Genomic DNA, 13154 nt, shown 5'->3' with positions numbered 1-13154 from the left:
CATCAGACATAAAGCCCGCGTGTCTGAGCCACACTTCAGCACAGGGAGGCTGTGAGGCTGCAGGGAGCTGGGGCCTCTTTTTGAAAGTCATGACAGCAGTTTGTACCACTTCAGTGGTCTGCAGAAATACATAATGAAATAACAATCTGATACCAATTTTCAACAGTCCCTGTCAGTCCTGAGTGAAAGACTTCTTTCCCCCAACTCCCTCCCTACACAATTTGTGTGGTGCTGAGCCCAGCAGAGCCTTGCTAAGCCGTGCTCAGATGAACCCATTGAGTTACAGTGGACTGTGAAAGGATCCACATGTGGGAAGAGTCTGTAGACCATACACATTAGTTTGGCCAGTTCACCTTTCCTTTTATTTATTTCTAGTTTATCCTTTGAGTCACTACAGTAAATACATTTGCCCACATATTGCAAACCTAGTTGAAGTGAGGTGAGACCTCACACTACTTATACTGTTGCACTTGTGCTAAGAGAAGGATGGGAGGCACCTCAGCTGTGCTGTGCAGTGACGTTTCAGGACACTGCAGCTACTGCCAGGGTGACGAACCACCTCTGCACGCTGGAGGAGTCTTCCCATTACAGTTACTGGGAAATTGCCCTAGCTGTGGCTGAAGTGTGCGAAGGAGGTGAAGGGCCAGGAGCGCTGGCTGGGAGCACAGCACAGAGGAGCAGAGATGGCCTGCTTGGCCTTGGGGAGAGGGGAGGTGACGAGTTCGCTCTTGGAAAGCACGGAGGGCCACAGGATCTGCAGGAGCTTTTCCAGACATGGTGGGCAGGCTGTGAGACAGCCCTTCAGTCCTCCACTTGAACATGTCAGGAAGGGAATGCAGATTACTGGGAAGCACAGGGACACTCTACATGTTGTGATGAGGACCCGAATTCAGTCTGTAGGCCTGGCACCTGTGCCAGAGGCTTTAAGGGCTGCTCATTGTCTTAAGGAAGAGGAAGATAAGGGTTGGGGTTTTTTTGCAGGGGAATAAGCCATGATACTTCTGGTTCAGTCAGGACTGATGTTCATGGGCTCCCTAAGAGTTAGTCCAGGCCACTTCAGCCAGACGGCATTCAAGAAAAATACCTACCTGTTATCCCTTAATGAATCTGGCCCATTTGCCTCCAAAACGATGTATTTGACCTTTCTGCTGTATGCGGGGCATGTGATTATGTGGCGCAGGAGCATGTTATCTTGCCTCCTGTCTGTGTGGTTCTGTGTCCAGTATTGACCAGTCACCATCCCTACTTTGTTCTCCACCCAGCAGAAAGTGCTTTCAGCAGGAGAGTGGAAGGCAAAGTGCAAAACAACTTTGAAGAAACAAACAGCAATTCTCAGAACTCCAGCGGTAAGTGTGTTCACTCCCTCCTGCCGTTGCTTACCATGTCTCTCTCCAAAGCAGGATCCAGCTGTGATTGGTGATTGTTTATATATTTGGGGTACCTCCTTTAAGCCTGCAGGCAGCTAGCCTTCCTGGGGTAGTGCCCTCTTCTCAGCCCTCCCCAGGTTCCTGGCACTCCAGAGCCTATAAAAAATGATGATGTGTGGGGATCCTGCTCCCAAGGTCCACGTACTTTAGCACAGATTTTTCGGTGGGGAGCAAAGATGTGGAGAAAGGGGAATATGGATGGAGATAAACCAGTACTTGTTCTTTGTCTGTGCATCAGTGAAGTCCTTGTGAAGCAAAGCCATTCGCAACAAGCGAAGTTTGAGCAACTACGAGTAGAACAGCATTTTGCATATTACAGTGATGCTAAATGTGGCAGTTTATTTACACATCACTGTAACCAGACTCCAGCTCTTTGCAAGTTTGCTACATCGAGGTCACATAGCATATGAGATGTGTAGATGTGGGACCAGAATACTTGTGCTAGAAGGAATTCAAGTTTACCCCACTTCTGGAGTTTCCTTTGAGTTTCAAATCCAAGTGGTCGTAACTAAACATAACCACTGGCCTAGACAATTTTGTTTAGGTACACCATTTATGGAGTTTTCTTTATAAGATTTTTATCCTGCCGGTGTACCCCCCTGCCTTCAACTGGGACACTGCCATTCTCTTGTGCTCCATAATTGGAGCATAACAGACAGACCAGATGAAATGTGATTTTTGACATCTTGATGCAGAGATAAATAACATGCCAGACGAAAAGGCTGGCCTCCATCCCTTCCCTGTTCAAGAGTACTAACACGTGTTTGCAGTGCCGCTAGCTGGAATGGACAGGTAAGGGAAGGGATTTCTCCCTGGAGCAGATTACACAGCGTCTGTTGTGGGGGGGTCTATGTTTGCCTCTGAAGCAAATAAGGGGCTTTGGAACCATCTTGAAAAATAATAAAGTGGTGTTGGAAAACCCACATGCAGTACCAGAGTGGGCAATAGTGAATGGGAGAAAAGTTGTTTGTTACTACAATACTGCGTATTATGTTTTGGGGAACAATCCTGTACTAATCCAAGCATTCACCACAATTACAGCTGTTCATTCGGGGACAGAAAAACCTAAAGAAAAGAGATGTAAGCAGAACCCATCAGGTGAGCTTGTCTCTGTGTTTCAGGCCCTTGTACTCTTTAGTCTTGTTCTACTTGGGTAGCAGCAGGCAGGAGTCCTTAGGGGTGCCAAGTCTGTCTTCAGTCAGCCTAACCAGGCTGTTAGACATGACACAAAACAGCGTAGTTCACTAACTGCCAAGGGTTACCAGCCTGACTTGCTGCTCTGAAAGTGGCCACTTGCCTCTCAGCAGGTCTGCTCCTCATGTCTTGTCTTCTGTGGGTAGTATGAGTGGTTTGTCTGAAGAGTTTCAAAGCCTTTAAGTGCACATCTTTAAATGCCAATATACCATTTGGGTTCCTGGCTCCTCTGGGCACTTTGAAAGCAGCAGCCTTAGATCATTCAGTTTTTATTCCTGTCAAGCCCTGTATAGCCTACAGAGGAAGGACAGAGGTATCTTGCTTTATATCAAACAGCTCATCCCTAAAGCCAGGAAAGCTGCATTGTAAAACCTTCTGGCTGCAAACCTCCTCTTGTTAAGTTTTGCAGGAGGGGAAATGAGCCTGTAGCATGGGAGGGGGTCCAGGAACCACTGGCAAGATGCACACAAAGAAAGAGTGGCTGTATTGAATAGTCCAAGACTTTAGTTCTGTCTGAACTGCTATTAAATACTGACCCATTGTTGCTGTGACACATCTCACAGATTCTCCCTGCCATTTCCTTGTACCAGCTCACATCACACTCATCCCTCTAAATCTGTTTCTATCTGAACAACAACTTTTAAAGCACATGAGTAAAAGCTCACAGTAAATATCGAAACAAAGCCAGAAATTCTTACAAATTGAGTAGTGAGTTTCATATGATTTGCTTGTCTTCTTTCATTATGTTTCTGTCTGCACCACATGTATGGTCAGTTTATCTTAGTGGCTTAGTCTAGGGCCTGGCAGGCTGCAGGTGCTCACCTGAACTTTTGTTTGAGTCAGGAAACCTGAAGCTGCTCAGGACTGGCCCGAGGGCAGTTGGGCTCTGGTTGGAAGCAGTTCTTTCCTGCATTAGGCAGCTGACACACTCCTCAAAGCCAGACTGTTGCATGGGGTTGTATAAACTTCTTCCCTTTTTCCCCTTCCCTTATCTATCCCACATCCTCTTTTCTACCTCAGCCTGCTTTTCTGCCTTGACTCTATCTTTGTCCTACTTCCTATGTGTCCCATTCAGTGCTCCTTTCCAGCTCTTGCACCAAGTCATTTCTTCTGTTTTATTTCTTCTTGTTCTCAGGAGTCAGTCTAAATGTTCTCATTGACAGCAGCCTGAGTGAGCATCACCATGTCACACTACAAATGTGACACACTACTACTGGTGATTAGAGAGGCCATGGAAAGCTCTGCAGGTGTCTGTGTGCTTGGGTATCAAAGCAGAGCTCTCTAACTTTCTTTTTTAAGAGCTGACATGTTCCTTGCCTCCCCATTTTCCTTCTTTCCATAGCTGTGTTTCAGGAGGTGGGACAAACTGTGTGGCTCAGCGTTCACATGTGTGATGTGAACTCTTGTGAGTAATTCTGGCATTGTTGGCTTGTCCTCTCTTGTGTTTCAGCCAGCAGATTTTGTACAGGCAGGGGAGCAGCTGGTGATAATGTGGTTGACAATGACAGAAGGATGAACACTTCTGTCCTCCCGATTCCCATCTGCTGCTTATCACCAAACTCCTGCTGCTGCAAAGAATAGTCCCCAGGTTTGGGAGGTAAATGTAGGTCCCAGTTGAGCAGCCTGAGAGCTGTGTGGCTTGGCCTTATTAGATGCTTCATTCCTTGTACCAGTTGCTTTTTGTGTATGTGAGTTTTGTGTCACAGGCTCAGTTTGATACCAAACTGAGCAGCAGTATTTTTTTTGGCCACCCAACCAGGTATGTTATGCTCTTTCTGTGTGTCACCATCCTGACTTGCAGTGCCACAGACCGCTTCATATCTGGAGTGAGCAGGAGGACAAGCAGAGCAGGAGAGTCAGCTACTAAAGCCACCTAAAGTAGACTTGGATGCAGTTCTGTAGGGAGTCCTAAGTGGGAATAAGACAACTAGAATGGAAAATGTTGGATTTGCAATGTCTGTTCCCTACACCCAGCCCCAATCCTTGTCATAAGGATAGCAGGTACCTGCATTCACTATCTGATTAACCTGGCATCTTACTGCCCATAAAACAAGTTCCTCTTATCCGTGGCAAAAACTACTTTGTGGCTGCTTTTGAGTCCCATCTACTAGCAGAACATCCTTTTCCCAGCAGGCCTATGATGGAGCCACAGAGTGGATGGAGAAGGAACATTCAGCTGCCGTCCACTTCATGATTGAGAGAGTGTCCTTTGTATTAATAGGAAAGAGTCTCCACAGCCCCTTAAACTTGTTTTTTTGATGAAACCTGGAAGTTTCATGGTGCTTTAAAAAATAGCATCCACTAGAATGTGCACACTGCTTCCTTGTGCCGCCTCTGGAGTGCAGGCAGCCAACGCAGAGGTCCCAAGTTGCATGAAGCTTGTGCTTATTCACTGCTGAACTGAGCAAGGTCATGACCTGATCCTGAAAGATGGAATTGGCTCATTGTGATGCGTAAATGTTAAACATCTAAGATGCTGTAAAGCTGCTTTCAAGAAAACACTCCTTGGTGATGGTCATTTTGCTGAGTCTTGACATGTGCAGGATTTTTTTGTATTAAATTCCAAAAAATATTTGAAGGCCAGTTTGTGAAATACTCTTCTTGAAAAGCTAGTGATTATCAGCCTGAACCTCAGAAGGAGAGAGCCCCAAAAAAGGGGCAAATACATGTCTTGCATTCAATAGTGAAAGTGTGCTTCCTTCCTCTTCCACCATGCACAGCTGGGGTGGGTAGAGCAGCATTTGACTGGGACCCTGCAGACGTGGCCCTGCAGCGATGTAGAGTGTAACCACGCGTTACTTCCTCAGCTTTTGGATCTCTCCATTGTCTCACTTTTGTCTGACTTTGGAAAGCCTCAGGAGCAATGACCATCTCTAACTTAGTGTTTACAGCATAATCCAGCCTCGATCTGTTGTTTTGGACGCTATGGAAGACTCCTTAGTAAAATTAAGACTTTGCGGTTACACCACCTGTAGGCCAAGGGGGATGAAGGAAACTGTGAGATTTCAAGAAGAAAAAAAAAAACCAAAGCAAAAAGCAAAAAAAAAGTCTTTATTTTAGATACCTTAAAATACAGCCATCAAAAGAAAAAAACTAGTTGAAGTTGGCAGTATTTGTTGATGTCTAAACTTGCCAGACATTATGAATGTGGAAGAGACAGCATTTAAAATTATGTAGGGAATTGGGAAATATTTTTAACTTTCAAGGTTGATTTAATTATGTCTCAGTTTCACCTGCTGCATTAGGTAACTATTTCTGTCATAAGTTCCAGCGGAACAAATTTTAGCATTTACCATTTTTAAAATGTCAGTGGTTTTCATTCATATTTATACAGGGAAGCTTTTCTTTCCAGCAGTGTTTATTTCAGACTGGATAGAGGGGCAAGGGAAATACCTTCTTTTTTGAATCAGTTCATGCCAAGCTGAGGTGAGATGGAGACCAAAAAAAAGTTAAGTTCCTCCTTTCGTTTTAGAAGTAAAGATTTTTGGAAAATACTGAGAAGTGCCAGTTCTCAAAATTTAAAGGACAAAGGACAAAATTTTAAATATGCGCTTAGTGGGATTTTCAGACTTGTTAGTCTGTCATTTCCTGATCTTATACGCTGTATTTCTTTTTAGTGAATCAGTTCTTAGTGCAAAACATTTTTCAGTAGTGCACTTTATTTTCCCATGTATGCAGCACACTAGTGAAAATGTACATAAGCAGCATCCTACAATATATTATGGTTCCTAATTCCCATCCAGTTGTAGCATTGAACTATTTCAAGCAGAAGGATAATTAGAAATGTTTCGTTCACCACTTGCCACATAAAAGAATATTTTTAGCAAGTGTTAAACAGGGTAGTCTCTTAAACAGAAATAGGTAGTATGTCTTTCTTAGCAACTGAGCAGAACTAACCTTTAGTTTTATGGAAAGCAGCAAAAAGGCAGAGTGCAAATCAGCATTAAACTTTTGACATAAATCTCTTCTGAAGCTTTGTTCGGTGGTGATGGGAGCAGACATGTCTGCTTGAGTCCCCTGTGCAAGTTCTGTTGCAGTAACAGGAGTTCACTTCCTACCCTTGCCCTTACAATGGCAGGTCCCGTAGTGCACCCAAATGGAAGGCCGGACCAGGACGCCCAGCAGTGGCTACTGCCAGGCTCTGGGATGAAGCAAATTGTGTCATTATGTTGAGACTGTTGTCAGCATTACTGTGTGTTCACAAGTAAGTCCTGAGTTGATGGATGATCTCAGTACAGAGTAAGGATGTTCAGGTCTTCAAACTGCCAACTAGTCCAAAAAAGCTGGTTTGCACTGAAAGTGCAGGTGGTCATGATGCACATATGGGAGGAGTCAGCTAGGTGTGTTACAAACATGGGGATCTTCCTCCTTCCCTATTGTTGGCCATACATTCTCTTCTGCTCTTTCCCTGTAGTCCAGTGATCATACGGCACATCCAAACCTGGCTGGGTTTCTTCTGGGAAGACATGACTTTTAGGCTAGGATTTTTGGTGAGTGAGTGCAGCTTTAATGCTTGGGGCATAATTCTTGATTGTTGGTTACAGTTGGATGTTAGCACAGCCAGCCCCTTACGCCTCTGCCTCCTGAGACACATAAAACTGTCTTGCAGGTTAAGTCAGCTGGACCGAAGCACAAAATACAAATCCCATTCAAGTGGTTCATCTTTTGGTAAATCTCTTTCTCATCTATTGCTTGGTTTGCAAAGAGTACAAGCCTGCTACTGCTGCCATTCCATTGAGCTGGGAGGTCCAAACCTGCTAATGACCAAGTTTGAAGAGTGAGGAAAAGGGTGATGGTGGTGGGGTGTTGTTACATGAGCTCCCACATTGTTGTAACTAAGCTGTGCAGAGCACAGATTATGCTGACCAAGGGGCACAGATTATGCTGACCAAGGGGCACAGATAATGCTGACCAAGGGGCAGCGCAGTTTCATATGCATAGAGCTGCATTTTTTAAGGCAGGCTAAAAATTATGTGCCCAGATGAAGGATTGCCACCAGAGTGCAGTTCTCACCATTAGAGGAAGGGTAACATAGGGAGAGGCTTCAGGTCAGAACATGTTGCTTTATTCTGTTGCATAAATACGAGTTGCTGTGTCCACTGGGCATTTGCATGGAATTGAGGTTTCCAGGAATGAACTGGTCATTGCTGGTGCCACATTCATTTAAGTTGTTCCAGACTGGTCATGTTGAACAGGCAACTTGTAGACAGGAAGAAAGACATCTGGGTTAAAATAACCACTCAGCAGCATGTCTCTGTGGGTGAAATCCTGCCAATCAATCAAGAGCTCTGGGACACCAGGAAGGACAACGAGACAATACGTTGAGGCAAGAGTGTGAGCAGTCATCAAAACTGGGAACAAACAGCCAGTGATACAAGCTGTGGATTGCAGTCTTCAAAGCAGAGGTACTGTGCCATGCTGGGGCTGGACAGGACGTGGCAAAAATGGCCACTGAAAGACTAATGTATGGGCAGAAAAAGGTGAACGCCTGTTCAGTTTTGCCTGGAGAATCTGTGGAGTGAAAGATGAGCAAATACCTAAAGCAAGACTAATTATCATTAATCATTCAAACTATGACACTTCCATGGGTATTCTCTGAGTAGTTGGCTTCAGTGGAGCTGACTGTGCTGAGGCAGGGACACTACAGTGCATGGATGACAAAATGGCCCATAACATAAAGACCAGAAAAATCCCAACAGTCTGTCTTCACTTAAAATACCATAGTAGCAATGTTTAGCAAGTGGCCTGAACTCCTGTTGCAGACTGACAAGGGTTTTCATGTGTGGAGGAAGTCAAGCATAACCAGGAGACCAGGTTAGCACTTCTAGCCAGAGGGTGTGTTGGGAATTCATTGCAGTGTATTAAAAGTGGTGTACGCCACTGCTGTGTGGCTCTTCCAAATGAAGTTGACTTCTGGGGGGATGGTAAAATGTTGGGGTTTGGCCCTCAAAAGCTTACTCGCCTCTGAGGTGCTGACAGAAGCCCAAAGCTGCAGGAAGGTCTAGTGAGCATCCATGTGTTCACTGAGAAAGTACAACACTTCCCAAAGCAGAGGTAGAGAGCACACATAGTGAAAGGGTGGTACCTAGAGGAGCCTGCCGTGCTTAGCTGCTCAGTAGGACCAGACTAGGAACTCATTTCAGTGAAGATCTTTCTCCAGCTACAGACCTCAACAGCTACAAATAGCACTTTTAGTGCCACGCTGGCTAACAGAAACGTGCCAAGCAATCGATCAGCAGTGTTCTGTATTCTGCTGGTGCCTTCCATGCATACCCTTTCCATAGCATTGTCTATTCACGTCTTTGCCTAGCATCGTCCATGCCTTCATCTTCATTCCTTACCAGCTGGCCCTGCCGGCTGAAGCCTTGTTCAATAGCGCAGGTCTTCATCATGTTGAACTATCTAGCACGAAGGCTCACTGTCTTGATCTGGGAGGTTAACAAGTTAAGCTTTCCTTCCAAGCAAAACCAGTCCAAGTCTGTCAGCCCGGAGAGCCTCATTCATTGATACATCAATTTATAGCTTCGGACTTGGGACCATTCTGTAAATGCACTGAACTGATGACTGAATAATTAATACTAACGATTTCTTCCCCTCTGCAGAGGTTTGACACTAAAGGACCTCACCTGGAAACTGTAGGAAACCGCACAGGGTCTGAGGTGCTGAGAATCACTGCTTCTGCTCCCGTGCACCATGGGGTGGATGCAGATGGCCCCTGGTTGACCAAGGGCTTGTTGACCATCCATTCCTTTCAGTCACACTTTAAAGTGAGGCAATCCGCAAGGTGTGCTCGACAGAAAGTGTGTACTCCCAGCCGGAAGGAATGTGCACCGCTTAGGAACTCTCTCCTTGGGCATATCATCCAGTGAGGCTAAAACACCCTGCCCAGCTTCAGTTTGAGGAAGCTACACAGTGAATCAGGGAATTTGCATTTGGGGCCCCAAAAAACGCATGTGTAAAAGGGTTTCTTGCTCCCTTAGCTTTTCTTCTGCTGGCCCTCCCCACTTGACTGTATCCATTACTGTAGCATAGAGTATATGTTAAAATCTCTGGACATTTCGAAATGGGAAGGAAAGACACAGATTCCCAGCCATGAGAGACTTGGCAAGATACTGACAGAGAAAATTCACAGCTGGACGTGTTGTAATCTGCAGTAAACGGAGAGCCCCATCCTGTCACAGTTAAATCTGGAAGTGCAGACTAAGGATAAGGATCAGTGAGCAGATAGGCAGAGCTGTATAGCATACAGCGAGGTCTCTGCCAATCTCAATATTTAAATCTCTCTCTTTTTTGCAGAAACCGCAAGTCCCCTGATTTCAAATCCTTTCCCGCTTTTACAAAGTAAGTGTGATGGATATCTGTGGTGCGCAAAGGCGGGGACTTCCACCTGCATCCGTGCTGGCCTGCCCTTTTAGAATTTTTCATGAATAAATGTTTTTTTTATTATGAGTCCAGGTGTCACAAAATATCTCACTTCTGTGGCTCTGGTTAAATGCAACAGAAATCCTTCAGGGTGTTTCTGTGCAGTATGTGGCTGCTAGACCATTTAGACTCACAGCCTTCTGGGAGTTAAGTTTGGTGAACTATGCCAATAATACATATTCGGAGAGACCAGGGTTTGAAGACTGAAAATGAATGCATGTTTAAGTTACGCTTACACACAGGAAAACTTGTCTTCATGGCTCAGCTCACTAAACACCTTTACAGAGACAATTTGCTTTGACCTGACAGCACAGATGAGAAATGGGAGCCCAGGACATGGTGAAGAGCAAGCAGCAGGGGAACGAGAGCAGGTTTGGGATGGGCAGATGCAGGTGGTCTCTGCTCTTGTTTCTGCCCCTTGTCCTTGATGCTTTCAACAGGTGGATCTTCTTCCTTTGCGTTTCAGCACGTTTGGTTACTGCTTGGCTTGTGTCTGGATTTTAGGGGTGATACAGACTGCGCCAGCGTCATACTCCAGGACTGCTGTCCCTTAATGTAGGACAGCCCTGAGTGTTACACCCTGAGGCAGGGTGGCGGAGGATGCTTGTTCTTTTTCCACTTACAAATCTGAGAAAAAAGTGAGAGCTTTATTCAGAACCTGAGAGTTCACGCTGGAGAGAAATCAAATTGGTGCCAACAAATTTAATGACCATGATGCTCCCCTTTTTAAAGCATGCTTCATAGCACCTCTTTATATAGCACCTCATCAGTGGAAATGGAAGAAGTCCCATTTTCAAGAAACTTCCACTTATTTTGGTGTGTGATGGCATTTTTCTAGGAGACTGCTGCTGTGTATGTATTGTTTCATTGGTGTGTGTCAAAGGTATGGGAAGGTGCAGTTACACTGTTATTAAAACTAAAGCCAGTGGAAACGTTGGGTGAAAACACTGAGAAGTTTCCCTTACAGTTCTTCAGCATTTGTTTTTCATCAAAATGTGGACAGAAGTGTTGAAATGTGAGTCGTTTCTGTTGAGGAGAGAGCTGCCTGGGGGCCTGCTCCCTGCGCTGCCATCAGTTGTTGAGCTGGCTGTGCACAGGCAGCTCAGGGCGTTTTCTGTTGAAACTTTGTGTTAAAAGCTCTCAACTCATGTTCACTCCTGGCCTCAAACCAGTCTCTGCTACTTTCTCTGGCTTAGATGTGGCAATGAGAGTTAACATGGGAATTAGAGTGATTTATTTAACCTAAGCACAAATGCTGGTTTTTCTCTGTCTTGGCTCATACAGCCTGCTGCCTTACTCTGAAGCCTTGTTCACTGGGTATATATAAAGCACTAATGAAAGTGTCTAATAGCCCTGGGAAAAGATGTTTTAAATTGTGCAACCAACTGTGAGTGTTAGTTCTGTGTGGCTCAAGAGACTGAAGAGGCTTCAGCAGCTGCCGGTGCTTTCGGTTTATGTAAAGGTGTTTTCAGAGAGTACCTGCGCAACCAGTAAGGTTGACGTGATAGCCTGTCTGGTTCAGAGCAGAGAGAGACCTGGCTCGCAAAGGAGGTCGTTTTTTGTGGGGAAGGATGCTTTTGGGGAGAAGAGTGCTTTGTGCTCAGCACCCAACACCCAGTGCACCACAGACAAATGTCTCTTCTTCTTGGGGAGGAAAGCTCTTTGGTGCTTGATAGGAGAATGAAATGCTGTTGCTTGGGGATGCTGCAATGACTGAGTTTCAGACAGCTTGCAAGAGGCTGTTAGAAGTGCCCTGGGGTGGGCGTTTGCAGTTCCAATGGCACTGCTTGCTTGCAGCAGATTTGTTTGTGCTCTCTACTACACAACCGCTCTACATTTGGAAGAACTTGGGAATGAGAGCCAGACCCCACTGAGATGAGTTGGCTGTAGAGTAGCCCTTTTCTGCTGGCAGACAGGACATGTCCAGAGTGATTTCCTCGTTTTTCCAAATTTTCAAATATTTTGCCTCAGAAGAGCCATACAGAGTCAGGATCCTGGCTCAGCACGGTGCGATCCTCAGGTTACTGGAGAGGGGGTAGCACTGCTGCTTCAGAGACGGCCATCTCCAAGCGCTGGGGTCTGCTTCTCTGCGTGGTCGACAGTGGAAGGAGCAGGTAGCACAGTGACAGCTGGCACAGCTCAAGAGAAGAACCTGCTGGGTCTGTGCCACGAGCTCTGAGTGGACAGGGATAGGCAGTGAGGAAGGAGAGACTGGAGACGGAAGATGGTGGGGGAGCAGCATAGGTGCTGTGCAGCCAGTTGCCTGTCATACACTCAGTGTTGTACCCTCTCCCCTTCTTCTCTGGTGCTGTGTGGACACGTCTAGCCCACGCAACATTTGCCATTTCATGCACAGACTTTCCGCTGACAAATTTAGGCTACAGGCTTTCAGGAACCTTCTAAACGTACAGCAACAACACAGGGCCAAAGAGACAGTGGGGCTCACGTGGCAGCCGGAATTCTCTGAGGGTCCACTTGGTGATTTCTTACCCTTTTGTGAAGACTCAGAGCCTGTTTCCACCCCTTCTGCAACAAAGCCTCATGTGTGCAGCTCACCTGCGTGAGAAGAGGCAGAGGAGGTCCCCAGAGCCTTACTCTGCGAGGCTCCCGGCCCAGCAGCGTGTGTCAGGCATCAGGCAGAGCCATTTCCCTGCTGCTGCCCAGGCTCTGCAGCGTCCGCAGGAAAGTGTGTCGTAGCCGTGGCTGAACATGAACCCATGGGAGAGCTCAAGCTGTATTCCAAGACATCCAGAAAATGTAGTATCTCTGCTGCTCCAGCTTCACGGCTCTGTTCTTGGCTGTGTGAGGAGCTTGCTTTCCAGAGGTGAGTAGGGGAGTGATAGTCTGGCATTTCATCTTCTGAGCTGTTTAGTGATGTGTGAGAGTGCTGTGCTACAGATTTAGAGTTGAGCATTGTAGGATTTTAATGGCTTGTTTGCTAACATGAAGTTTTTGTAGCAAGGCCACAGTCTGCTACAGGCGAAGTGCTGGGCCTTGTGCCTAGGTCACAGCCTGGCCCACAGAGCAGGAGCAACCAAAGCTTGGGATTTCAGCCCGTAAACGGGGAGTGCCAGCCTTGGTGAGCTCTCTGCCTGTCTCCTTCCACCTTTG

At 46.1% G+C, this 13154-nt stretch overlaps 1 protein-coding gene across 1 annotated transcript in view; it reads left to right on the top strand.

The window, feature by feature from the left end:
- Nucleotides 1–13154, top strand: part of ZNF618 (zinc finger protein 618) — a gene marked incomplete at both ends in the record, with an annotated part of 160473 nt that overhangs the window by 134313 nt on the left and 13006 nt on the right. Inside the window, 2 exons of the mRNA XM_082009003.1 lie at nt 1263–1346; nt 2469–2525. Coding sequence (XP_081865129.1) covers nt 1263–1346; nt 2469–2525 — 141 coding nt within the window. The remainder of the gene's footprint in view (nt 1–1262; nt 1347–2468; nt 2526–13154) is intronic.

This window comes from Phaethon aethereus (assembly GCF_964289735.1).
Source record: "Phaethon aethereus genome assembly, chromosome: 20".
Lineage (NCBI taxonomy): Eukaryota > Metazoa > Chordata > Aves > Phaethontiformes > Phaethontidae > Phaethon > Phaethon aethereus.
This window is presented reverse-complemented; position numbering and strand designations above follow the sequence as displayed.